General features: G+C 47.0%; 1 protein-coding gene across 3 annotated transcripts; it reads left to right on the top strand.

Annotated features, from left to right (window-relative positions):
• LOC144152502 (uncharacterized) lies at positions 1-23,662 on the top strand. 3 transcript variants are annotated; one of them, XM_077683786.1, is made up of 11 exons: positions 1-419; positions 5,713-5,955; positions 6,517-6,679; positions 6,788-8,747; positions 10,526-10,549; positions 10,652-10,702; positions 11,973-12,182; positions 13,307-13,377; positions 13,627-13,924; positions 16,450-16,550; positions 19,104-23,662. In XM_077683786.1, exons 1-11 carry the CDS (start codon positions 254-256, stop codon positions 19,225-19,227), a joined length of 3,411 nt encoding a protein of 1,136 aa, XP_077539912.1. In that variant the 5' UTR covers positions 1-253; the 3' UTR covers positions 19,228-23,662. The 3 variants fall into 3 exon arrangements, with proteins under 3 accessions (XP_077539912.1, XP_077539911.1, XP_077539913.1); XM_077683785.1 differs by having other exon boundaries at positions 10,526-10,702; XM_077683787.1 differs by lacking the exons at positions 10,526-10,549; positions 10,652-10,702 and having other exon boundaries at positions 3-419.
• Positions 23,663-25,358: the final 1,696 nt, after the last annotated feature.

The raw sequence follows: 25,358 nt of genomic DNA, 5'->3' as shown, positions 1-25,358 counted from the left end.
GATTTCAGCATGGCGATTATTTATCGTTGCTAATGTGTAACGCGGTCTGTTTTGTGTGGATAATGCCGTAGTGGTGGTGTTGAACGCGCGCATCGGTGATGGAACCCTCTTCCTACCGTAATCGCGAAGCTTGGTGTGTCAAAGATGGCGTGAACTGCAGCGCTCAGTGAGAAGATGCTTGAACGATGCACTTTGGCGTTCTACGGGAAAAATCATAGCATTCGTCTATTTTTTATGACTTTTTCGACGTAGAATGGCAGCTCTGTTTAGTCGTAGTATCCTGAAAGTTTCAGTCGCCCAAATATGTCAAAACATTGGCTGGCATGCAGTGCATCAGTCGACGCTGGAGTTGCTGGCCGACATACTTCATCGCTATGTACTTGAAATCGCCAGGACAGCGCAGGCCTATTCAAATCAAGGTAAGCGGCCTCGCTGACTGCCTAATGTAACGAGAAAACGCCTCCGCTGTTTCTCGCGAAAGGGTTTCAGAAATGCGCGCCGTATTATCTATACAAAAGTTCGGAGGTTATGTACCGAGTGTTTCTGAGGGTTGCACCGCGTGTCATTGTTTTGCCCGTAGTGGGGCACATTGCAAGGGTGTTTCAGCGTACGCAGTTCACCAAAAGCGCGCGTACTCACGGCATGAGGTTACTTGCGTCAAACGTCACATTTTCCTGTCCGTTTTTTGAGGAAATGGAGCTGCGCTTCGTGTGCAGCTGCGATGATGTGAAACAAACCCGTAAACGGGAGATTTCTTTTCATAGTAAACACGACTTCATATGTTCGCAGCGATTAGTTGAGGTAGTTTTTGTGGAACCTACTGCTTAAAGTGATTATGGGTTAACGTTGGGTCACTTCATTCAAATTCGGCGGTGGATGCGAAACGAAACTTGAACCCTTCGGTTTACTACAAAATGTTGAAGGTTACATGTAAAGAAAAGTATGTTACTGGGAATTTGAAAAGCAGCCAGACGCATTCTGTTCTGTGCAAGTCTTCACGCATAACATTTGTGTCATACGAGGCTCTCTTTTCCAGCCCCTCTTTCAGCGCGTTACAGAAATTGCATTTTCGCGGAGTGTGCCCCAAAATCTGTTGCGTTTGCAAGGCAACAGAGAACCTTATACTAAGTTCCTTCGTTGGTGCAGCAGAAGTAGGCCAAATAATGCTTGTTAGAAAGGTTTTAAACCACACTGAGAAAAGCAGCACTTGTAGCCCAATCATACAGAGGCAGATAATGCCAGGTCAGTGTTGAGATTAGCTGCACCTATGAAACTACAATTCTACATCCTATAAAGTTGCCATTTGGGTGTGCTTCATTGTTCTAACTGCAGTACCCATCTATCTTGTGTTTGTAGTGAACTTACTCTAGACCCTAAGATAAAAGTGCTGTATTTTTTTCGTTCAAAACTTACTCTAGATCCTAAAATAAAAATGCTGTATTTTTTTGTTTCTAAGCATTGTACCTAGGTTGACAAAAAATAGTTTCAACATCCACTACATACCCTCATTACTGCCCTACCTGCCATGCTTCCAAATGGTCGTACATATCGTATAGGCGTGCACTGACCACTCGCAACCCCCCTTCCCCCACCCCCGAGTAGTGAGAGTGCGGCCTGCCCAGCTCTCAGCTTGAGATTCAGCAACGCCTGCTTTCCCGGGCAAGAGCAGCAGCGGTCGCTCGTGGCTTTCTGAACTAAAAGGCTACCCACCTTTATTTTATTTTATTTTTATTGGCTCAAATAAATGTTTCTACAACAACAACAAGTATAAGCACCCACTCTTCCTCTAAGGGGACAGTGTAGGCTTGGAACATGTCAACTGAAAGATTAGGTTTTTTTTATAGCTTTTCTGGCTTTTGTTCAACAACGAATGAAAATTTTTTCAGGAATGAAGTATTAGATCCGGGATTTTTGTCTCCCATTTTCTTCCGTGTCCTTGTGACATTGAGGAGAACATAAATCGTGCACCAGATAGTTGTGTGGTTTTCAGGGGTAAAACGGACACGTGGTGTTTCAATCACTTTGATGTTGATCGTGTGGTGGCGTTGGCAGACTGCTGGCAGTAAGATGTGACTGTAGCTCATGCATTCACTCTCTGTTCTAAATTTTTTGATTGGTAATAGCAGACCAAGGTGAATCGTGTTGCCCAAATCAGAACTGAGGCTTTTGGTTTTATTGCTGCTGATGTCTGTGAAGAATCATGGTGGCAACGTTAATAGACGGCAATCAGTATCATTCTAAAAAGATAATTTTTATCAAAATGTTCAGGAATAGGTGCAGGCACATTGTATTGTTCTTTTCAAGGCAACATTTAGGCAAGCTTTGCCAATCTCTTTCAGCCTTTACGAATTGTGAAATCGTAATTTTTAGTGCGCGATGTGTGTGGGGTGGGGATGCCCGTTTCCTTCTATTTCTGGCACTTCCCACTTTATTGAACTACTGCTATTGCTGAAAGTTGTGTAATTGTATTGTTGCTACCATGACTTTCCAATACCGTCCAACCTTTTGTTTTTCTGTCCAGTCAAGCATTGTCAGGCATCCCAGATATTTAAAAAATGAGGTGGTTGCTCAGAGTCCAGTGCAGTAGCACCTCCAATGCTGGACTTCCTTCCTGCATGAGCCTTGGAGGCAGAGGAATAATGCATCATGGTTTGTAGAGATTACCTCAACTGGGAACAGTAATGGCAGAAGAAATAAAGGGGGGGAATAGATCCCGAAAGGGCAAGAGGGAAACCAGCCAAAAATAGAAAACCCAACATGGAGTCAGAGCCGGGACACATGGTTGCAAAATACCCTTGAAAACGAATGCCCGCTTTTAACGGCTGAGAATGAGGACAGTGTTGACCAAGTGCGTAGCCAGGGGTGTGTTTCGTTGTCAGAACACCCTCCCCCAAAATTAATGCATGCTGAAGAATGACATGCATTTGCCCAGCGCTGTCTCTCTTTCTCTTTATTTTTTTTTCTTTTCGCGGTGGTGTAAAACACCTTCCAAAATATACTTCACCAGTGTGGACATTGTACACGACTACCTAGCAACGGTAATCACAAAGTGAGCAATAGCTGTAGGACAAGCAGCTTGTAGAAAGAAACTAGTAGAAAGATTGGAAGAAAGAAAGAAAAGGCCACAGAAAACAGAAAAATGTGTCGTTTTTCTCTGCATTCCCTGACATAAATCATGATTACATAAAACCTTATCATCCATTTTTAAAAATCCTAGTTTATTGCACAGTTTGGTAATAAAGAAACAAGCCTGCAAAGTTTCATTGAAAAAGAATTATTCATATTGAAAATACAAGTGTTCGCACAAGAAGAAAGTGCAAAAAATCTAGTTTTGATAAAAACGAATAAAGTTTTTTGATCCATGTATAAACTAGATAATCGTGCCCTGGAATGTTAAAATTCACTACGTTCATAGCTAGGGCTCTCCTTAGCTGCCACGAGCTCTGCCCACATTTTTTTGCGGAGATGTTTTGTCTCGCCCATTGATTGGCGCTTACCCTCCTTGTCTCGGTGCTGGTGACTGGTGCAGTGTGCTACGGCAGTCTGGTGGCCAGGTTCGATGCTCACTTCCCTCAAAATATCCGCTGTACTTCTGTTGCTATCGTTGGAGCGCCATACAGCGTAATATATACCAAAAAGTAGTATGTGCAGCTTCATGTGGACATCTTGGCCACCCAGGCCAGTTGCGCAAAAACAGATGATGGGGTCTGCATATGGATAATGCTATTACCTTGCAGTAAAGATTCTTGCGACGGCACCTCACAATTGTTCTCCAAGTTCCCAAATGTTGCAGCACTAACCGATACATTTACGTCCCTACGGTCTTCAGTTGGAGCAGTCACTGTGTACAGCGTCTCACGAAACTTTCGCTTCTATCGCCTTTTTAAGCCTTGGCCTGACTATGCCTTTTTATTTAAACATCTAGCTTATGTTATTCCTGTTTATACTAATAATAATGCCTATAAAAAGCACGAGCCCGGTAGCATTCGCAGCAGGAGCATAAAGCGCGCGCAAAGTAAACAACAGAGGCGCTTGTGGAGTCTTGCAACCCCCTTTACTGAAATTTAGAGCAATGTGTAGAAAAAGGAAGACTTAAAAATTGCCTTTGAATAATTTTTTACGTATTAGGCAAAAGATACCTGAAAAATTTTATTATACGCTGCTGATATTCACTGCGTTATCAGTTTGTTACCGCACCACTTTAGTTTCATGTTCAGAACCGTTCACCAGCTATTAGAAAATTGGCCATAACTTTTGAACTAACTAAGATAAGAACATGATTCTTTCTGCAGAACATTTTCGAATGCTTGGGGGTTCTCAAAATGTAACAAGAAAAAAGTGGTATTTTCTAAAAAAAAACGTCTGTTCAAAGGGGGTGACATACCTTAAAGCAACCAAGAAAAAGCTGGCTATTGGCAAAGGCAGGATAAGTGCACCCAGAGACGAACACGGTAACATTGCACACTGCACGGATGAGATAATAAATGTACCATAACCATCCTACACCAGGCTGTATGCTAGAAATGTTAGTCCAGGGGACACTACTGCCCCTAAAAGCCTAGCTTGCAAGGTCCCACTAGTAACTAAAGAGGAAGTAAACAAAGGCACTCAATGGCATGTGAAAAGAAAAAGCTGCAGGTGACGCAACATAACTGGGGATTTCTTTAAGGGGAGATGTTGTACTGGAGTGTGTCCATAGCCTAGTAAAACACCAATATAATTCCGATTCACAAGAAGGGATATGTCGAAGAGCTTAATAACTATCGACCTATCCGCCTATTCTCGGTGGTATACAAGTTGTTTATGGAGGTAATGGTTAACCACATTAGCAACAGGCTAGATTAACAACGGAGAGAACAGGCTGGGTTTAAACGAGGATACCCGATGTCACCAGTCGAATAATAGAAAATATGAGGAGTATAACAGACCTGTTTACATGGAATTTAGAGACTACAAAAAGGCGTTTGATTTAACAAACGCTGCTGCAGGGCTAGAAATGCTAATATATGGGTTGTACGGGTAGAATAATCCTCCACAAGAAAAGTGAATAGTATCTGGTCAGGACGGGAGTAAGGGGTACTCTAGAAGCTTGACGTGGAGAAAGCAGGATTATTATAGATAAATGGGGAATACTTGAGCCACTTGAAGTTTGCGGATTACATAGTTTTCTTCAATTTCAGTGAGTCTGGAAAACAGCTGCAAAATATGCATGAGGACCTACAGTCGAAATTGTTGGCAGTGTGGTTGAAGGGAAATATGGGTAAATCTAAAAGAATGATAAATAAACATGCTGAATGAGCCCTCTTCAGCATAGGCAACAAAATGCTGAAACAGGTAGAAGGATATGACTACCGTGGACAGATGAGGGTGGTCTGAAAGTATGTGTTCACTTACTCGTCTGTGGCACATACCCATAAGAAGGTCTGAAGAATGGTGGGAACCGCGTTTGAATAGCTCCTGCCTGCTGAATTGTTGGCTTTGAGATTGCTTGCTTGATTGCCACCTCGCCTTCTGCGTACTAGCACTAAGCCAGCTGCTTTGTCGCTCGCTCAGTTGTGCACCTCTTTGTTTGCAAGCTTGCTGGTCTGCTCGATTGGCAGGTTACATTTCACATTTTGTTCATGCAATGGACAACTTATCTTGTTTTGCTGCGTGCACAACACTGACCACGGGCAGGTAGCCTTTCAAAGGTGGATGTGGTTGGGCGTGCAGATGGGCGGACGGAGCCCAACCTGGACGACCTGTCGCTAGCCTTCCACGATCTGGGCATCCTGCTGAGCGAGCTGGAGGAGTACATCGGCAACGTTGAACCGGTGGCCTTTGCCCAGCGGGTGCCAAACTTCCCGGTGGCCCGGCCCACCTGCCTGCAGCACCCCAAGCCTGGCAGCCGAGAGCTGCTCCAGAGGCCCGAGTGGGTGCACGAGTTCCTGCCGCCCATGCACCCCGAGCTCGAGGGTGGGCTGCTGCTGCTTCCCCTCTTCCTTCTGACGCCATGGCCCAATCTCCTTGGTAGTGGGATTAGCAGGATTATGAATGGTGCTTCCCAGCTGACTGAGAACTCGAATGGCAGTTCAGCCCTTACGGGACAGTGGTGGGCAATTAGACGGACAAGTCCTTGAAGAGAGGGCCATGGCTCCTCGCATTGTAAGTGGTGATAGAATGAGGTGACTGGGTGTATCCTCACTAGCGTGAAGCTAATGCATGGCATCGCGAGGATAGCTGAATGATCGGGTACCCATGTGAGGTAAATTGATTGTTTGCTGTATTACAGTGTCAGAGCGGGGAGGCTGGGAACCTGCCTGCTAAAAGGATATCACGAAAGAGTGTTTGCCTGCTGATGTCGGTGACCGGAACAGGCAGGAGCTTCAATGGAAACTGCTGTATTCTAGTTGCTGCCGTGTTTTTAGTGAAGGGGTTTAACTTTTGTGGAGCGGTAGTAGCAGCTCTGCTTGACTAAGTTTGCAGGTGTGCCTGAGGGGTTTATCAATTGTGGCTTTCTTCCCCCCTCCCCTAAAGAGGAGGAAAGCATGCTCCTGTCTCCTGGATCGACCATTGATGGCATGAAGAGGGACATGGCTTCCAACAGTGCTGGTGAGGAGATGTCGTCCCCACACGGAAGTCCACAGCCAGTCAAGCGGAATGCCGATGGCACCGAAACTCCTACTCCAAAGCGCTTCAGGTTAGAGCACAGGTCATTGCCTGGCAGTGCGCTCATGTTTGCACTCTGTCAGCTCTGTGGGTTCTGCCCCTCTCTTCGTTTTATCGTAACCCGCCACTCGTCGTGCAGGCTGTGCACAGAGGAAGAGGGCCAGCCCATGCGAGAGGTGACCAGCGTGTTCATGACACCGTCGGGCTTCATCTCGCCGGCCCGGGAGGGCAAGCTCCCCGAGCCCAGTGCCCCATCGTCTTTCATCAAGACCCTGCCCCCGGGCATGGCGTTTGACTCCGACTCGTCCGACAGCATCCCCATACCCCACAAGGAGGTGAAGCTCAAGGAGCTCAAGAAAACGGCCAAGGTCAAGAAGGAGGGCAAGGACGGCAAGAAGGCCAAGGCGAGCAAGAAGGACAACAAGGAGAACGCCAACATCAAGAAGGCGGCGACACTGTTTGGCCCCTTCATGAGCAAGAAGAGCTCCTCCTGCAACCCTATGCTCAAGATAAAGAAGAAACTCACCAAGGGGCTCAAGCTGTCCAAGGATGGCAGCAGTAGCAAGATTGCCAAGATTAAGGTCAAGTCCAAGAACAAAGAGGCCAAAGTGAAGGAGGGCAAGAGCAAGGAAGGGAAGGTTAAAGAGGGAAAGAGCAAAGATGGCAAGATCAAGGAAGGGAAGAGCAAGGATGGCTCAAAGTCCAAGTCCAAGAGCAAGAACAAAGGGGCAAAATCGCCAAGCACATCGGGCCTGATGGCAGTGGCTGGCCTGACTCCAAAGCCCGTCAAAGTGAAATCTCTCAACAAGTCCAAGAGCCCATCGGGTTCGAAAATGTCCAAGGCAGAGAAGAAAAAGCTGGCAGCAGCTCTCGCTGCCGAGCCCGCCATTCCCTTTGTGTTCACCCCACTGCCAGCACCGACTCCACCCGTCGTGACTCCCCCTCCTCCTCCCCCACCTCCTCCGCAGCCTCCTGCCCCTTCGTCGCCACCGGTCGTGTCCCCGCCTCACCTGCCGCTCTCACTGACTTCCATGATCCCCCCTTCCATGCTGTCAACCATGACTCCGTTGCAAGTGATGGCCTGCAAGGCTGAAGAGGAGCGTAGCAAGCTGAACGCGGCCGCAGCGGCGGCAGCCACGGGGCAGGCGCCGGTCGACGGGGACCCCTACGCCGACGAGCCCCTCTCCCGCGAGGAGTCCCCCGAGCCGCGGCTCGTGATCGACGACTCGCCCGAGACGCTGAGCAAGCAGGAGAAAGAGAGCCGGCTGGCTGACATTGAGCTCTGCATTGACGCTGTGATCCAGAAAGCTCGCGAGGAGTCTCGCCTCGAGGAGAAGAGGGAGACACTGGAGGCGGCCATGTCTGGCATGCTGAACCGCAAGCTGGAACCCAGGGACGTGTACGACTTCACGGACTCGGACTCGTCGCCACCGCCGACGCCCAAGACCCCAGACCTGGTCAGCTCGCCGGCCCCCAAGAAAGAGCCCTCTCCGGAGCGCCCGCCCGCGCCACCGGTCGTCACCGAGCACAAGAAGCCCAAGGAGAAGACCAAGGGCAAGAAGAAGTCGGGAAAAGCAAAGTCAGGCTCGGGAACGCCATCCCCCAAGAAGGGGGTTCCAAAGACGCCGGAGATGAAGGCGTCTCCGCTCGTCGCCCTCTCCCAGCGGGCTGAGAAGTCTCCGGAACCCCCGCCAAGCTTTTCGGGCGTGTTTCCCTTCTCCCAACAGCAGCCGCCACAGCCGCAGCCGTCACCGGGGGCCTTGTTCTCGCCCAAGTTCCCCGCTTTCGGGTCACCCCCCACGCAGGGATTCCTGCCGGCGTTCCCCTTCTCCTCCCAGCTGCGCGCGGGCACCTCGTCCCATTTCCCGACTCCCCCGCTGTTTGTGCCGCCACCGTCCTCCTCCCGCGACGACCTCTCGCCGGCCTCCTCGCCTCCTGTGCCCCCCGGGGGCACCATGGGCCCCATCGTGCTCGGGGGAAGCCCCTTCGCGGTCAAGACCCTGGCCGAGAAGAAGGCCATCCCGCCTCTCGTGCCGTCCACCAGCCGGGCGGACGAGGACAAGCCTGCGTTCGGAAAATCAGAAAGGGATTCCGAAAAGGTGAGGCTTAGGAACCCCCGGACACAACACTTTCACAACACTGCGCAAACTGCGGCCCGTGTATTGTTCGCTGCCTCTCGCACGGGGTGGCACATTACCTTTTCGTACTCTGTGCACTTTACCGCAAACAACAAATGTTGTGCGCGCATTCGGCAGTTCTGCACACTAGTGCTTGTGGCCGTGACGACTTGCAGAACAATGCCATGTTGGTTGTGGGACGGTGCCCGGCAGTTTGCAGCAGGCCTTGTGGAATGAGTTGAAGGGGATTTTTTTTGCCTTGTAGTTTCTTACGGTTTGTCCGTTACTGAGAATGACGTTATTGGTAAGGTAAAAAAAAAAAAAGAAATTAGAGGAACTCTGTAAGCACTGTATTGTGACCAGTTAATTAAACTATGCCTGTAGTTGCTCTCATGATCTCACTGCCCTGTGCTCAACATCTGTAGAAAAGAAACCTTCAAAATCACATTTTTTCACAGTTGATTAGGCCTAAAATATTTACATCAAGCATTTTCTGGTTAAGCCTTTCATTGCAGCCTTGAACACTTCTTTTCCTGTACTTGTTTTGTTTATGTTGCGGGTTCGCTGAAATAAAAATTGCCTGAATTACATGGGAGAAATTCACGTTGGTCTTTGATCAAAAACTTTATTTTTACAGTTATGATGATAAAGATAAAAATTGTGGGACATGCAGTTTTTATTTTGATTGTAGATATAATTTTTTTTGTGTGCAACGACTATATTAAAATATGTTGTATTTTTATATTTGATATTTTGACAGGCTTTGCAAAAGAACTGCTGTAGGGATGCAGGCGAACAAGGTACCAGAAAACTGTGTACAAATCAAGGAGTGCAATGAGACTAACATTATCATTCTATCTGGTCTGTAGCAGAAGTTAAAACTCTTTGAAGTTTGGACCTGAGAGGCAAAACCGGTTTTTTGGGTTCCCACTTTTCGAGCCCAAACTTGAAATGGTCATAACTTCTGCTACAGACCAGAGAGAAGGATAATGTTAGTCTTATTGCACTCCTTCATTTGTGCACAATTCACTGGTGATTTGTTTGGCTGCATCCCTACAGTGGTTCTTTTGCAAAGCCTGTCAAAATATCAAATATAAAAATATGAATAAATTTGAATATATTAGTTTTACAGAAAAACAAATTTTATATCTACCATCAGAACGAAAAACTGCATATGTCCCCCAATTTTCATCATCATAACTGCAAAAATAAACTTTTTTGGTTTTAAGACCAGTGTGCCCCCTTAATGTGTTATGCATGGCAGAAAGGAAGCTTACTGTAGACTGCAGTTGATTCCCATTAATTCAATCCTGGCAGGGATTAAAAAACAAGAATCAAATTATTCATAGATCAGGGTAGTGGTGTGGTAGAGAAATGCTGGAGTTTTTACTGCTGGTGCAGGCACCATTTAGCAGACTTTAAAAACTCCAGGTAGCCTTGATTGATTTGAAGGCCTTCATTATGGTACACGTTAAGATTTAACGCATACACCATTTAATGAAGTCAAAAGACTGCATTTTTACCGATAAACTTGTAATCATGGGCAGCTATCCCGGAGTTGCATATTTTCTTACTTTTATGTCATTTTCAGTATTGCCTTTCACATTTAAACTTTTTAGTCCACTCCTATATATCTTGCATTTGAGGATTGGTGGATATAGTTGCTTAAGCCACTGAGCATGCACAAAGGGAATGGGTGAAGATCCTGCCAAGCTAACGCTGTTTTGTTCTCTCTCTCTTGTCACTGTGTCCTTGTTCAGTTTTCAATGGACAAATACTGGAAGGTAATATCATTACTGCTTTCTTGTTTTTTTCTCACACTTGAATATTTTACCTTTGATTTTTGTAAAAACTGCAGCAAAATTTTTTGCTTTTATTCCAAGCAGCCGGGACTGAGGAAGGGCAGACTTTCTGCAGCCGTAAGGCGCGTCGTCAAGGTCATTGCGGAAAAATTTTTTTCACCATTGCATGACGAGTTGTGTTCTTCAGGGACCTGTTGGCTGCATGCAAAGTTGCGGTCCTGTTCTACTCTCAACCTGTCTATTTCTCCTGTACACTTAAAGGGGCCATGAAGACAAAATACAAGTTTGTGGTATTCGAAAGATTTCGTGTTTTATAGTGCCCCCAGCGCTTGTCTGAATGCAAACGATGCTTTATTCACTGAAAAATTAACCAATTGAAGCTAAAATTTTGATTTTCCCGCTAAATCGTGTGTTTTCGGGTTCTGCAATGACATCACAGGAACCGACCACTCTGCAGCCGATTGCGCACGGCCGCAGGCTAGAGCGGCGGCGTTCCAGTGCTTTTTTATGTTACTGAACCTAGATGGCGCCACCATACCTGGCAAGCCGTTTTCTCCCTTTGTTTTGTTTTTGACCGCATTTAAACCTGGCTTGTTTTTGTTCTAGGAGAAAGTAATCGTTTCGTGAAACATAGTGCTAGCTCGACAAATATGGTCACATAATACACTGTTGCGTCAGTCGGCCAGTGTTGTCTGAGACAACCCCAAAGCCCCGCAGTCCTGTGCATCTAAATCAAGCGTAGTGTGCACAGTACCAACAGCAGTACGCATCAGTACTCCTATGTTCACATGTGCTTTCGTAACTCTCACTGTTTGTCCCTCCATTCTTATTGCTTTAAAAAGAATGTGCCCTAAATTTAAGCACAAATAGCATGTTCTACAAGCTCATAAGCTCAGCCTAATTTGCGTTTGCTTTTGCCGGCCTCCGCCAATCGCAGAGCAGGCTGGTATGACATCATAGGTTCTGTTGTGGGAAATGAGCGAGTGAGTTGCATGGCCATTCCCTTTTTTCCTAATTATATAGCTTATCTGAGCGAAGTTTACGTTAAAAGTGGTGTCAGTATGATTTTATGAGGCAATCTTTTGAATGAACCAAACTTGTGTTTTGTCTTCATGGCTCCTTTAAGTCCTATCTCTATGTACAGCATGTCTAAACAGCAGCATGCCTCTTGGGTTCTAAGGATTGTTCTGGACCTGGTGAGATTTCGGACGAAATGGATTTTTTTTTACTACATGCAACAAGCAAACGTGCCAGTTTGTGGACGCTGTTTTGCAAAACCTGGATTTGTTTCTTACGGGCTTCAGGCTGTGTGCCTGAAGCATGGGGTTTTGCTTTGTTTGTTTGTGGTTGTTTTGCCCTGTGGTGGGCTGGGGAGTTTCCCCTGAATCCCGTGTAACCATTGCAGGGCAAAGCCAAAGAGAAGAAAGAGAAGAAGCTCGAGAAGAAGGAACACGCAAAGAAGAAGGCGAAGGAGAAGTTGAAAGAGAAGCCTCCCAAGGAGAAGAAGGAAGGCAAGGCAAAGCTGGCCAAGGTCCCAGAGAAGACAAAGGCAGAGAAGAAAACCAAGGTTAAGGCCGGCAAGGAGAAAGGAAAGAAAAAGGGAAAAGAAGAAAAGGTGAGTGGCGTTTCCAGGCTAACATGCAAGTGTGCACTCATCACACATTTCGCCCAGCCTACGGTTTCATGTCCTTGGTTTCATTTGGCTGTCCTGCTTTGTACCTTGCAGTGGATGCAATTTTTTGGAAGTGAAACAAGTCAACTGTATTTTCTTTTAGTACACACAAGTGGGTCACTCTTCTAGGGGACAAGAGTAGGTGTCATAAGCCAAGACAAGCCAGTCATAAGACAAGACAAGCCAGCAACAAGTCTGTATATCAACAGCAGCGGGCATGGGGCACCATTTCCAAGCTGTTGTTCGCCTTCTTTTCTATATGCAAACAACATCCAGGAGAAAATATTGGTCTACTGATAAGTTGGAAAAGTTTTAGAAGCAGTGCTTTTGAGTTTATTAATCTTGTTTTAAATTAGTGACAGGCCACTGATGTTGAGGCTACTCATTTGGGCCAGAAGCTGATGCGATGTGTTCTTTGAAATTACCCGCTTACTGGATGACGTTTGCGTTGAATGTCATTCTGTATTCTCGTGTAGGGCTAAACTAATGGCATCGGAATCTAATGCCGCTCTCTCAAAATGTCATCAGATTCGCCATGTGAAAGGGGCACAAATCGATCAAGCTGAGTAGACAGCCACTTGGTTGCTTGGCTGATCATTATTGTCTCATCATAGCCATGGTGTCATTGGTCGGCTGTTTTTCATGTCCGACCACTAGTTACACAAATAGTGTTTGACCGTCAAAAGGAGAACATATTTCAGTACACAGCCTTCGGCTTTGCACTGCAATATGTTCTCCTTTTGTGATTGCTGTGCCATAAGCCCAGCCAGCGTGTCACAGCAGGGACATCAGGATCAGCTAGCAGTTGTGGGCAGTAGCTAGCTGCCGCAACAAATCTGCATAATTTCTTGGCGGGGGGTCTTTGTCCCGTGATTTGCTCATGTGAGAAAGCACTGAGTCACTTCGTAACCCATCCTGTGCTCTGGCTTGCATCGGTAGTGCAAACTCAATTTTGGATCTTTGTTCTTCTTTCTGTCGTACCTTCAAGTGCATCAAAGTGTTAATATTAGGTCGTCCTTGTGCGCTCGCTTGCTTTTTTCTTTCACACTTGCGATTTCTGTGTGCAGAAGAAGGATGACGGCATCCCCAAGATCACAGTGAAGCTCGGCAGCACACCCAAGCCAAGTGCCACAAAGATGTAAGTGCTGGGCCGAGAAATACACCTCACTCTGCACAGACCACAGCTGCTGTAAAAGACCGATTGCAGCATATAGCCCTTAAAACAGGTCAGGCGAGAAGTGCAAATTTGCTAATGGTTGCATCGGTATTTGCTTTCTTGTAAGTCTCACTTGTAAGACCCGTGGTTCTTGTTATGCCTAGTTGAAAGCCTTGTCCTTGTGTTGTTCTTGGCCCTGATGTGCTGCTTTCAACCCTCCTGCTGTCGCAGCCTGTTCAAAGCATTGGCCCAAGGGGGCGGAGACGACTCGCCCCCGGACCCGTTCTCGACCTCGCCGCCGTCCTCCCCCCCGGCCCCTCCCCCGGCTCCTCCTCCGGCTCCCCCGCGGAGCCCGTCGCCGCCCATGCTGACCCCCGTCTCGGCGCCTCCCGCGCCGAGCGGTCGCAAGGGCTCCAAGGCCTCCAAGGCCGCCGCGGCCCCTGCCCCCCAGCAACCACAGCTGGCCGAGGCCGCCTCTCCTCTCCCCACGGCCAGGATGGTCATCACGGAGACCGTCGGCACCATCGTGGTACGCGTAGGGGGGCACTCCCTCCTCTTGTGTTCTCTAGTGGCACGGGGGAATGACTGTCTCTCCTTTGCACAACACCCTAGGATCACTGGCTGCGTTTTGTGGTACTTGCGCTCTTGTCGCTGCCTTCCCAGTTGTTTGCTGTGTGGCCCCTTTTGCTGTGGCCTGGCAGGCCAACTTTGGTTGATCCCTTGTTAAGCGAGAGACACATGTATGACTGGTGCACGTGATTCGCATGCGACTGATAGTTAAAATTGATCGTTAGGACCTGTTTTGTCGTCGCTCGCTGGTCGGAGGAGGTTCACGACGTGTGACTGGCAAGCCAGATGCAGTCGTGCCATCGTTGCGATCGTCGTGAGGCCACAGCCAATGAGAGCCCACTGAGCCCGCAACCGGCTTGCGTTGCTCGGGCGCTCAGGCCGGCTCGGGTGATGGGAACTTTAGGCTTAGCATCCTGGCAGATATTTGATCGCCGCTATCTGTGCAGCTGCAAATGACAATCCGTAACACAACTTTTCACCACAATATCATCCCCTTTCTCGCATGTGGAACTTTATTTAAGCTATAACTGCTGTTCGAGCGATCGGTGACCAAGACATCTGCGTGGCCTGTTTCGATGCTTCCGCGCAGGTATCACCATCTCTCGGCCACTCGACGCACCGTGCGCCGCGGCATCCACGGTCGGTCAGCGTAGGCTTGCATTGCGGCAGATATCTGATCGCCGCTTTTAAAATAAGCCCTGTCAATAATCCCTAGCACAATTTTTCACCACACTAACACCTACTTTTTCGCACGTGGAACTTCTTTTTAGCGATCAGATTGATTCGAAAGAGCAGCGACAAGCGGTTGCTACCGTGGTCTGCGCCGGTTCGAGCCACTGAGTGTGCCGAGCTGGCATGCATGGCCGGCGTGTGCGCGGACTGTTTCCGAAGGCAGAAAATGCTTCACGATTGCCTGCTTTATTCATTTCTTGTGAACGATGCGCGGAATCTACAAATTCAGCTCAGCAATTGTCGTAGTTGACCATGGAGCAAAAACAGTGGGCGGAGCGACGCCGACGACGCATCGCACACGCGCATCGTGCCATGTGTCTCAAATTCACACGTACGACTAGTCGTGGCGACAGTCGTAACGATCAGTCACATGTGATTAGCATGCACCAATCATCCATGTGTCTCGCGCTTTACAGTTATTTATTCACTCTGTCCTCCTTGCAGTCAGTTCTTGCCAAGAAACAGGCACAAAATGCTATTATGCTGTCTTGTTATTGAGCTTCACTTCAAAATGACACCCCCTTTTTTTTTTTAAGAGAATTGAGACCCTGGAGGAAACAGCCCAATCAGTGAGCGTCACTGCAGTATTTGTGCACCACCTACTGATATCCTGCACCGTGGACGACACAGTTTAACTTTAAAGGATTCTTTGCATGTTAGCTTGCTTGCAGCTTCTTTGCTGGCATGGCTTTTGTAAAGTGAAGCTTTGGTGTCCTTACTAATGCCATTGTACGCAAATGCACCCTGCAAGAAAGCCGACTTTCTCTGCTGATGATAAGGAATGATCGTGGGTAGGGGGGGGATGCTTCCCTTGGCCAGAATCGAACCTGGGTCTCCTATGTTATGAAGGCGGCGTCCATCCGGTTGCTCCATAACGACATGGTCGAAGCGAACGCCAGGCAACTGGTACCGACTCACGCCGTGCACCCCAAACCCAAATGTTGGGCTACGGAGTACACACCTGAGAGTTGCGGCGGGTGTTCTAGAAAAGTGGTGTGTACCTCCAGAGTAGCACATACTCAGTGTGGCATTGGCCACCCAAAGAATCCATCACGAGAAAGCTTTGCATTCAACCCATCGTCGTCGTTAAACGGAGGAGTGCATGATTTTTTTAGTAAGATTCTCATCAGTAGGTTGCTCATTCATGGGGCGTGTTTCTTTGAGTTCGCACTAGACAAGTATCTGCAGCTGCTGCTTTAAGCTGGGTTATTTGGTGTTTGTGCCCATTGTGACCACATGAATGGAATGCCAGAATATCCCTCCCATCTTGGAGGAGGGCTGTAGAGGCAGCCACTGCTGTGCCGTAATATCGACTTGCAATGCACAAGGGGTGGCCAGGGGGGGGCACTCCTGGTACGGCTTGCTCAAGGAGTACGGAGGGTCTCCTGCCATTCTGATGATCATGCTTTCTGCTGCCTGTCGTTTTCCGCGAGTGCCTTGTCTGGAAATTTGTAGGTCCCGTGTGGCGGACCTTGGCAGCACCGTACATCCCACACACTTCCCAAGGGCTTCCAGCGCCAGTTGAAATCTGCCCTAACAGAAGGCAGCGAAACACGTGGGGAAGGGGAGTGTTGGTGATGACTGGAATGGTGAAATGTGCTGCCTCTTGTGCTCTAGAGTGCATCATCACATGGCACCATGAGCATTCATGAAGGGGGTCTGACCAGCGTGTTGTAGACTAAACTGAGCACACTAGTATGTGCCTGCGATGTTGGGTTGGCAGTGTCCTTTGTCATTTCATTCTGTTTGCAGGATGAACGAGGGAACAAGATCTGGATCTGTCCCGCGTGCGCCAAGCCAGATGATGGCAGTCCCATGATCGGCTGTGACGAGTGCGATGACTGGTATCACTGGTGCGTCCCTCCATTATGTCGTCCTGCTGCATGCTCGCAAGTGCTACTCTTTTGTAGCAGTAAGGCATTTATTTGCAAAAGCTGATTTCACTACTTGCTATTTTGCAAACGTAGCATTTATGCAATGGACTCTTGTTTCTATCCATTCATTTGTAGCACCTGAATTGGAAGAGTGGAATGCCATTTTATCCGAAGTGTTTTCAGTTTGTGAAGTAAAGCTGCCTTTCTGTGAACATGAAGTGCAGTGTCTCGGTAATTATAGAGATATGACTTACCTGTAGGGGGCTTTCGGGGATTGAACCTGTGTGCATTGTGTGCATGAGGCTCAAGCAAGGCGGCCGCTAAGCAACAACTCACTTACAGCATGGGTGGAGCACGAGCCGATAACAAAAAAAAGTGCAAACTGCTTTCGTAGCAAATGGGCTCCCAAGTGAGTGTAGCTCTAATCGTAGCTTCCCTGGGAACAGGATGGCTGCGCACGTTCTGGAACTTTTTCAAGTTGCTTGGGGACAGACCCTGAGCCTTTTGTTGCACTTAATGGCACTGGTGCCTTTACCTCGCATTGTTTCACGAAGTAACGAGATCGCCTGCCAGAACAGCTTTATCTTAAGGGGTTGTGCCACCAAATTTGAAGCCTGTAAAAAGCCTGCTGTAGGCTTTCTCTGTATGCAAGGACCCTCAGCACGAAGTGCTGGGTACAGCAAGCGCTTAATATATATTTTAATTCGTTTCTAAAAAGTACCTAAAAGCTCTTCTGGAGATCGGGACCCATTGCTAGCGCCACTAACCATGACGTCAGTGAATTGCCAGCATAACAAAGTTTGTGACGTCATACCACGTTAGCGACTCGAGCAACGTCAACGTGAACTCCAGTTACCACAGTTTGTTTGGTCGCTTGGTCGTATCAGACACACTAGGCCAACACGACGGTGACGAGTCACCAAACCATCGGCCAACTGTTGAATTGCCAGACCGCGTTGTCACACTACGCCGACGACAACAAAAACACGTCAGCCGATTGAAAGTCGGCGTAGGGTGACTGACTCGCCGACCGAAGACGCCAACAAAACCGGTCGCCCGATGCGTCGTCGGGAATCGACCGAGAAGCGAAAACTGCGCCCCGACAACATTCGTGCCGCAATGAATGCGGCTCTATTTTGTTAGTTCCTGGAGTGTAATAAACTCAGTAAGGTCCATGAAGCCCATACAACTCAACACTAGCGCTAATGCGATCCGTATTTTGGCGTTCGACGCTTCGGCCGTGCTCTTCGGCGACGCTGCTACCGTGGAGCTGCAAACTGCATGTGCGCGTGCGATCGGCTCGCCTGTAGAAAATATAAGGTCAGTTTCATGCAGAAGAAGAGTTACGTAGGGTAATTTTGGTAATAAGAGATCAATATGGGCCAAGGTTTTTAACGTAAAATCTAAAACCAAAGTACGGCAAGCACTATCCCTACAGTGCAAAATCGCAGTCGCAGCTGGGCACACTTATTTTTCCGAGCGCTTTCACGAAGGAGCAGAGTTGATGGCAATAAGCTATTGCGGGGGCTTCGCTGAACCTTGCTGCGCAATCGCTATTTAAAAATTTTCAGTTTACCAGCCAGGAATTCTGTAAACTAGCTAGTAAACACCAACGTACGACTCGAACGATGGGCCTTCATCTAGTACACCGGCTATTTCGCGGCGGGGCACCATTTGTGTGGTGGTGCAGTGGTCTCGCGCGTCGCGCCTGCTCGGTCAACGTTGCGAGTTCAATTCGCCGCGGGGACAGCTTTTTTTTTTTTGATGTTTCTTAATGTTGGTTTGCATATCCAATTGCATTTCCATGGTTTGCATATCCATGGTTTTCATTTGTCTGCATCCGAGGATGCAGACAAAGAATCCGTGTCGGAGCTGTCGCTGCGTGACATGACGAGTCGGCGTGTTTACTTCCGTGGTGAAGCACGTGTGTGCGGGAGCAGACGCCGCAGTAAAGTCGCAGCGTACCGCAGCACCACATGGTAGACACACGTGGCAGAGTGTCCTCGCAACACTGTGGCGTCACTGCTTGAATTGGCGCCCAGAAACCGAAACCGAATCCTGTTCACATGAATCGTGCGGTAATAAATTTTTTACTCAGAATATGTGCATATAAGAGCATGTATCATGCCTTCTAATGCCATATAAAACGTTTGCAACAAACAATGCACAAGCAACAAATTTGGTGGCACAACACCTTTAAGAAGAATGCAGCCTTGCCCTGTAAAATTTTTGTCAAGAGTCGCATGTGTGAACTGGGGATTTATGCATGAAGTGGGGAAGTGGGAAAGTGTATGAACTGGGGATACCGGTTGTCGTCCTTTTAGCATTTCCGGGGTTAACTACGCATTCTACGTATGATGTAGTTTATTTGTGTTTTTGATGTATTAATCTACTGGTACAGGCCAATTGGTAAGTGGCATTTGAGAGTGCCTTGAGGATAGTAGTGATGCTGTATCCCGGTAACGCAGAGGGAGGCTTCCTTCCAGCCAGTCTGGGTGGGGGGTGCTCTTACGTGGCGTGCCCTGTGTGCAGGGTGTGCGTGGGGATCGTGGTGCCCCCGAAGGAAGAGGAGAGCTGGTTCTGCAACCGCTGCATTGCCAAGAGGCAGGGAGCCCTGGCCAAGAAGAAGAAAAAGAAGCACCGCAAGGACAAGTGATGAGATGAAGTTGCGGCGCCTCTTTTCCCTGGGTGTGCCTTGCCACCGTGTTGCACCCCCGGGCATTGCCCCACCCCCACAGGACTCTCTCATCGCCCCCTCCCCTCCCCCCCCTTCCGTTCGGTTCTCAAGACGCGCGTCATGCTCACGGGACGATCTCCTGGCCGCACGACGACATGTGGCGATTGCGCCAAGTGCTGCCACGCGCGATGTGCTCTTTTGTGTTTGTGTTCCCGGGGCAGACGTTGACCTCCTTGTGAGCAGCCCCTCGTGTACCTTGGTTCTGACGTGTGGACGACTGGTGGGGACCTCTTGTAGCCCCGACGTTTGCTCTGCCATGAGAGACAAGTGTCATCATCCCGAGCAGAGGCCCATTACTGTAGGATTATTAGCGTGCAGCATTGTCCCGGGGCCACACACCGCATGGCTGCACTGTTTACTAGCCCACCCGGCTGCAAGTAGTTTTTCGTGCAGTGTTCATTGCCAGTGATTGCTATTGATTTTCTTAATTCCATTTTGTTGGAGACGTGCTGTGTGGTGCGTACAAGAAGGCCCGCATCTCCCTCACCATTCCCACTGCCCTGTTTGTGGATCACAGGACAAGGTTGCTGCTCGGTTGACTGACAGCCCAGGGAGGAGCCTATTGTAGGCTTTGCTTATCAGCTGATATTCGCATTCGGGAATACTTTATGTGTACCCCATTTGTGCATCGTGCTCTGTCCAAATGTCTGCTCCACTTGTGGCTTTTTGTGTTTGTGGCCCATCACCGTAAAGTCCATCATCATACACAACTCGTTGCACAGATGCATCCCTTTGAACGCTGTGTCAAGGAGCCTTAACCTGAAGAAGATTGCCGTTGCTTGCTTTTTGGTTTGGTTTGTTTTGTTTCCTGCTTGCATCGTAGCTAGCCAGGATAGCTGACGTTCTCATATCTCTCCAACCATACACTCATGTATTACGGATGCTAGATGTTTCCTGCATCATTCTGTCATTGCGTCGTTCCATTCTCATCATCGGAGGTCACTCAAATAGCTAAATTTGAAAAACAGCAGCTGTAAATAGCAGGCGCAATATTTATTTGAACCAAACATAAATGGTTCAATGCTGCTGCTGACAATGTGGCGTCTTTGAGATACCTCTTTTTTAATTTTTTTTTTTTTTTTGGTACTGCATCAAAGCCCCAAGTCTCACCTCGCAGTTTTGATGCCACCTGACTGGGCAGTTCATTTTTTATATTTTTTTTGTGTGTGTGTTTGTCGGTTCAGCAATATAGTTGTATCTATCATGTGTATCAAATAAGTGCACTACTAAAGATGTATTACTTTAAACTCTGTGTTGGTTTCATGGCATAGCTAACAGGAAGGGAGGGTTACTTTCGCTTTTTGACTGCTTTCACAGAATTTTTTTTTTGTACATTCTATATGTGCAGTCGTTTGCGAGATACTTAGCTGAAAGTGCTGAACTTTTTTTTTTGTGTGTACTAGTTTGTAAATTGCAATCATTAGAAGGCACTCGTATTGAACTTGATTTTGTACAAAGCTATTTTTTGGATACTTTAGAGCAGTTCTTTCATTGTGCACCTTGAAACCTTGTAGTGGAGTTCAACAGCTTTTTTTGTTAGCTTCGTTTTCACAAACACGTGCTTCGAACTCTAGGTTAGCCTCTTTCTACGTACATTATTATTTCTCTGTGTGTAATTACATTGGAGGCTCGTGCAAGGCTGTCTTGCACTCCCTCATGTGGGCAGGGAGTTTTGTTTGCACCAACTATTTATAAAACTTTATAGTTTCGACAACTTGTTGCGTGGGTGTCCTCCTGCCTTGTGAACGTTGTTTTCTTCCATACAGTGCTTTTTTAATCTGCTGTGTGCTATCCCAAAGCATTTACTTGTTACTTCGTCATGCAGTGTTCCTCTGTGTTCGTTTGCAGGGGGTCAAAGTAATCCTAATCGGACCTTTTTTAACTGCTAATGCCTTGCCCGCCATGAAGCTTCCTAACAATAGAAAACAGCCGCGTTTTTTTTCACTCGCCTCACCCACAGCCTCTCCATGATCTCGGCCACAGGCAAACAATGTGCTAATAAATTGGCAATAAGATGGCTGGCGTGTTTTCCAGCCATATTTTAAACCATGACTGAAAGATCACTGCAAGTAGCGAAGTCATGCATCAGGGCCCTTTTCAGTTCCTTTCTCGCTTGTAGAGAGCTAGTGTGTTTTTTTGGTGAGCATGAAATAATTCCCAACTCTCATTTTGGTTCACCTATAACTGCTGCATCAGCGGGTGGTCTCCAGTCCCAGCTTTGCGTGTGACCTGCAATTTCCTCACGTGGTGGCACAGGGGTCAGGTACTTAATGTGCAGCGGTTCAGTTCATGCGTCATTTTACATTTTGTGTGCACAGAATGCCAGCTGTGTGCTGCAGAGCGTTGGCGGCGTAGTATGTAGCTCTTGCTGGCTACGGTCTGCAAGAACTCAAGGGGACCTTAATCAGTGCGCAAGAGTTTATGCAAGAGTTTCTGTTGGTGCTTATTAGTATGTTGCGTGTGTACTGTTCCAATGTGCTGTGTCTGATGCCGCAAATTTTAATAGTCGAAGCACTGGAATGTAACAGATACTGTTCCAGTTTGTGTGTCTGCTGCCGCAAATTTTAATAGTAGTTGAAGCATTGGAACCTAACATGCTGGCTGCTCTATCAGAGAAGCTATGCGCGCTCTGCACTAAAGCCTGTAAGAATGTCTCAGTGCAAAAGTGCAGATTTTAAAGGCTGTTAACAGAGATGTTGCAGAAGAAAAAATATTCTGGGAATTTCCTTGGACCATAACCAAGGACGTTTGGTAATTTATTTAGTGTTTCTGGCTTCTTTCTGGCTTTTTGTGCTGTGTTAACATGCATGGACTTCGTTTTGCTGACTTGACTAAGGTTGGTTGTAATATTAACTTTTGTTTTCCTGGTTCTTTGATTAGGCTGTGAACATTATCTTAAACACTGTGTTTATTTTTTTGTTGAACTCTGTTTTGTATATAATTTTTATTGCTGCTGTTCTTGGCCGCTCCAAAATAAATTCTTGTAGAAATCGCAAGCATCGCTGTCTTTAAATACTGAAGGCAAAAGCAAGCTGGTCTTTATTGCTACATTTGCTGGCCGACACCGGCATGCCGCGCTCATTTATGAAGGTTCCTTGGTTAACAAGTGGCCGATGGGCATTGCCACCCCAGGTTGTTAGGCAGAGGTGGACAATATTAAGATTCATGCTTAGAATAATGGAAAGGGTGAGCCTGGAGACCTTTCATTGACTCATGTTTGATTGCTGAAAATGTGCAATACCGCGTCTCTAGCAAAAAAATAAAAGAACGGGAACCAGGGTTTCTGCTCGCAATACTATTTTTCAGCAGAGAAGGTCCACTGTGTGAGTTAACAAATGTTGAACAAGCACGTGATTTCTTTTTTTTTTTGCTGTTGAGAAAATATGGCTGTGTCCAGAATTATTGATGGGGAAGTACCACTCATAAAAGCTTTTCTTGTTTGTTTAAATGGCGGGGGAAAACGAGTGCTGTGTCAGTGGTGTGTTTAAAACGAGGTTTCTTGTTCAGTGTAAATATGCGCGTTTGTATAAAGCACAGGCAATGGGCGCTGTCAAGCCTTGATGCAATTACAACATTCATGCAACATATAGGCTTCTTGAAAAATGTAGTTGTGTAGAGTCCCAGCGCTTTCGTGTCATTGCTGAACTAACAAAGCGCATAATGTCTGGGGGGATGTTTCACCCATGGTTTTTTCAGTTGCAGGCAGCATGCTCTTGCGCTTGTATAACAGAAAAATGCAAGAGTGAAGTTGTGTTAATCATTGGTTTCTGTCGTTCTTGTGCTTTCTAAAACAACGGTGTTGTCTCCTCACAAGGTGTATGGAAAACGCACCCAGCCAACACATGACAACGTGCAAAGAAGGCACAGTGCTAACAGGAGCGCTTTCGCTTCTGCATTCTTTTTGTGTATCGTGTTGGGGCTGTTTATGCTATGGTCAACCAGTATCGACTTGCCCAAGTTTCTGCTGCTGCGAGTTGTTTCACTATTTTTTTAAATTGTATATTGCCATGTTGTAGCATTCACTTCCCCAATTGTAGCCCTTGCAATGTACGCATGTCCTTAGGGCCATACTGTATGTAGCCTGTATCACAGCTTTTCATTTGTGTAGTATTTGGTTCACAAGGGGGTAATAATCTTTTTCTGGTGTTTGGCTTAAGACTTCATTGCTGTATTTCTCTTCTTTTGCCCAGAATTCATCATCATGTGTTCTAGGAAGTGCAGCAGGAGGCTGCCTAGGTTAAGTTTGTGCCGAGAAAATGGGGGGACGGGCAAATCGCCCTAATCATAAAATTATGCACAGCATTTTTTCATCGTGCTGTACGAATGACATTAAAGATATTTTATGCATTATCTATATGTGCTAGCATGCCTGAGTTTTTTTGCAGGGGGGGAACAGCTGCGCCATTTGCACCATTGAGCACCAAACTTGTTTACCCGTGCCATCCTTCGCTTAATCGCCCATTGTGCCAAAATCATTTGTCAGCGCTGTCCTGCGGCGCCGCAGAGCCGGAATCGAGCCGCGGGATATGACCACCATGGTGCCCCGTGCCTGAAAATTTGGTGAAACATTGTTTTCAGTTTTTTTTTTTTCAAAGCAATTATGGTTTCATCAAGCATACATGAGAGGCTATGGAAGTTGGCTTTTGCTCAGCTGCAAGGCCACACACACTGCGCACCTTCCTGCCTTTACTTTGGATTTATTTGTGCCGAATTAGCACAGTTTCTTTGCCGGCGACTGCACCACAATCAATTGAAAATGACCAAAAGTGAGTGAAATGATTTTGTGTCGCACCGAAAAAACATATAGAACAAGAATATTCGAATGGAAAGTTGTAGTTTATTGGAGATAAAGTTCAATTTAGTCGACTATTTTGACGAGCGTAGCTGCAAAACCAACAGTTTTTTGGACGCTTTCCAAGCAGGATGTCCGTTGGCCATCTAGCGTACGTCCATTCCGGCTTTAGAGGATGTCCGTTTCAGGGCCGATGGACATACCATGTGTGTCCGGGACGTCCGGATTTTACTCTTCCATACGTCCCCTCGGATGTCCGAAATGGGATGTATTTTGGATGTTCAGTAAAATTTACAAAGTAACTATTTTATTAATTTGATGCCCATGAATGCTACACCGCAATGCATACTACACCGGGGAGGCTCTGCCGGGTGGACAAGTATACACGAACACTGTAGACACCTTGCGAGGGGTTCTCAATTCTTGAACACCCTTCCCAAAAGAGATCATCATTGGAGTTGCTAAAATGCTTCGATAACATTAAAAACTGGGCTTAGTTTTAGTAATATACAGATGAAACTTGCCATGCACAAGTAGGGGTATTGATGTGCAAAATCTTTTTTATTGAAAAGCAGAGTAGCTTTTTTGTTTTTGATTTTATATTCAGTTGACACCATTATTTGATGCTTTGTGTTAACTTCGTACGTCCACAGGCGGATGATCCTCTGAAATATGGAAATGTATATCCTTTGTATATCCATAGCTGGATGTCCACTGTACAGCCCAAAAATGTACATCCAAGCATCACAGTGCATTACATCCAAACATTACATCCAAAACGTGCAGTGGACATCCATACTTGGCATTGGATGCTCGGCTATTTTCGGACTCTCCACGGACATCCGTGGTTGCTTGAATTTGCCCTCGCTTGTTAATTCAGATCGCCTTTGTAATGAGGTAATTATTCATTTTTGCCTGTGAAATTTTGCATTAGCTTTGCTTATGTGGACACTGGTCCAACATTAAGTATGTCTTCTAACACACTCTCGTTGCGTTGTCTATGGGGTACGTTCATCGAGTCGCGCAACCCTGTGATGGGCAAAGAAGCAAAGCTACGTTCTGTTTCATACGCACTGAAACTGCTGTTCGATATAAAAAAATGCAACCAAACGCCTCGTAAACCATTAAAATGCCACACATGAGCCCAAAATTTGCTTCTCACTACTCGCTCTAGGTTTTTCGTTTTTCTAACTTGAGTTGCCGTTAGTTTCTGGATTCAATTATCATTTCAAGCCATAAGGTGCAGCCTCAAAATTAC

This window comes from Haemaphysalis longicornis, unplaced genomic scaffold (genome assembly GCF_048455015.1).
Source record: "Haemaphysalis longicornis isolate Haplotype H1 unplaced genomic scaffold, Haemaphysalis longicornis Haplotype H1 scaffold_9, whole genome shotgun sequence".
NCBI lineage: Eukaryota > Metazoa > Arthropoda > Arachnida > Ixodida > Ixodidae > Haemaphysalis > Haemaphysalis longicornis.
The sequence above is the reverse complement of the archived record's forward strand: the minus strand, read 5'-3'. Positions and strand labels throughout refer to the sequence as shown.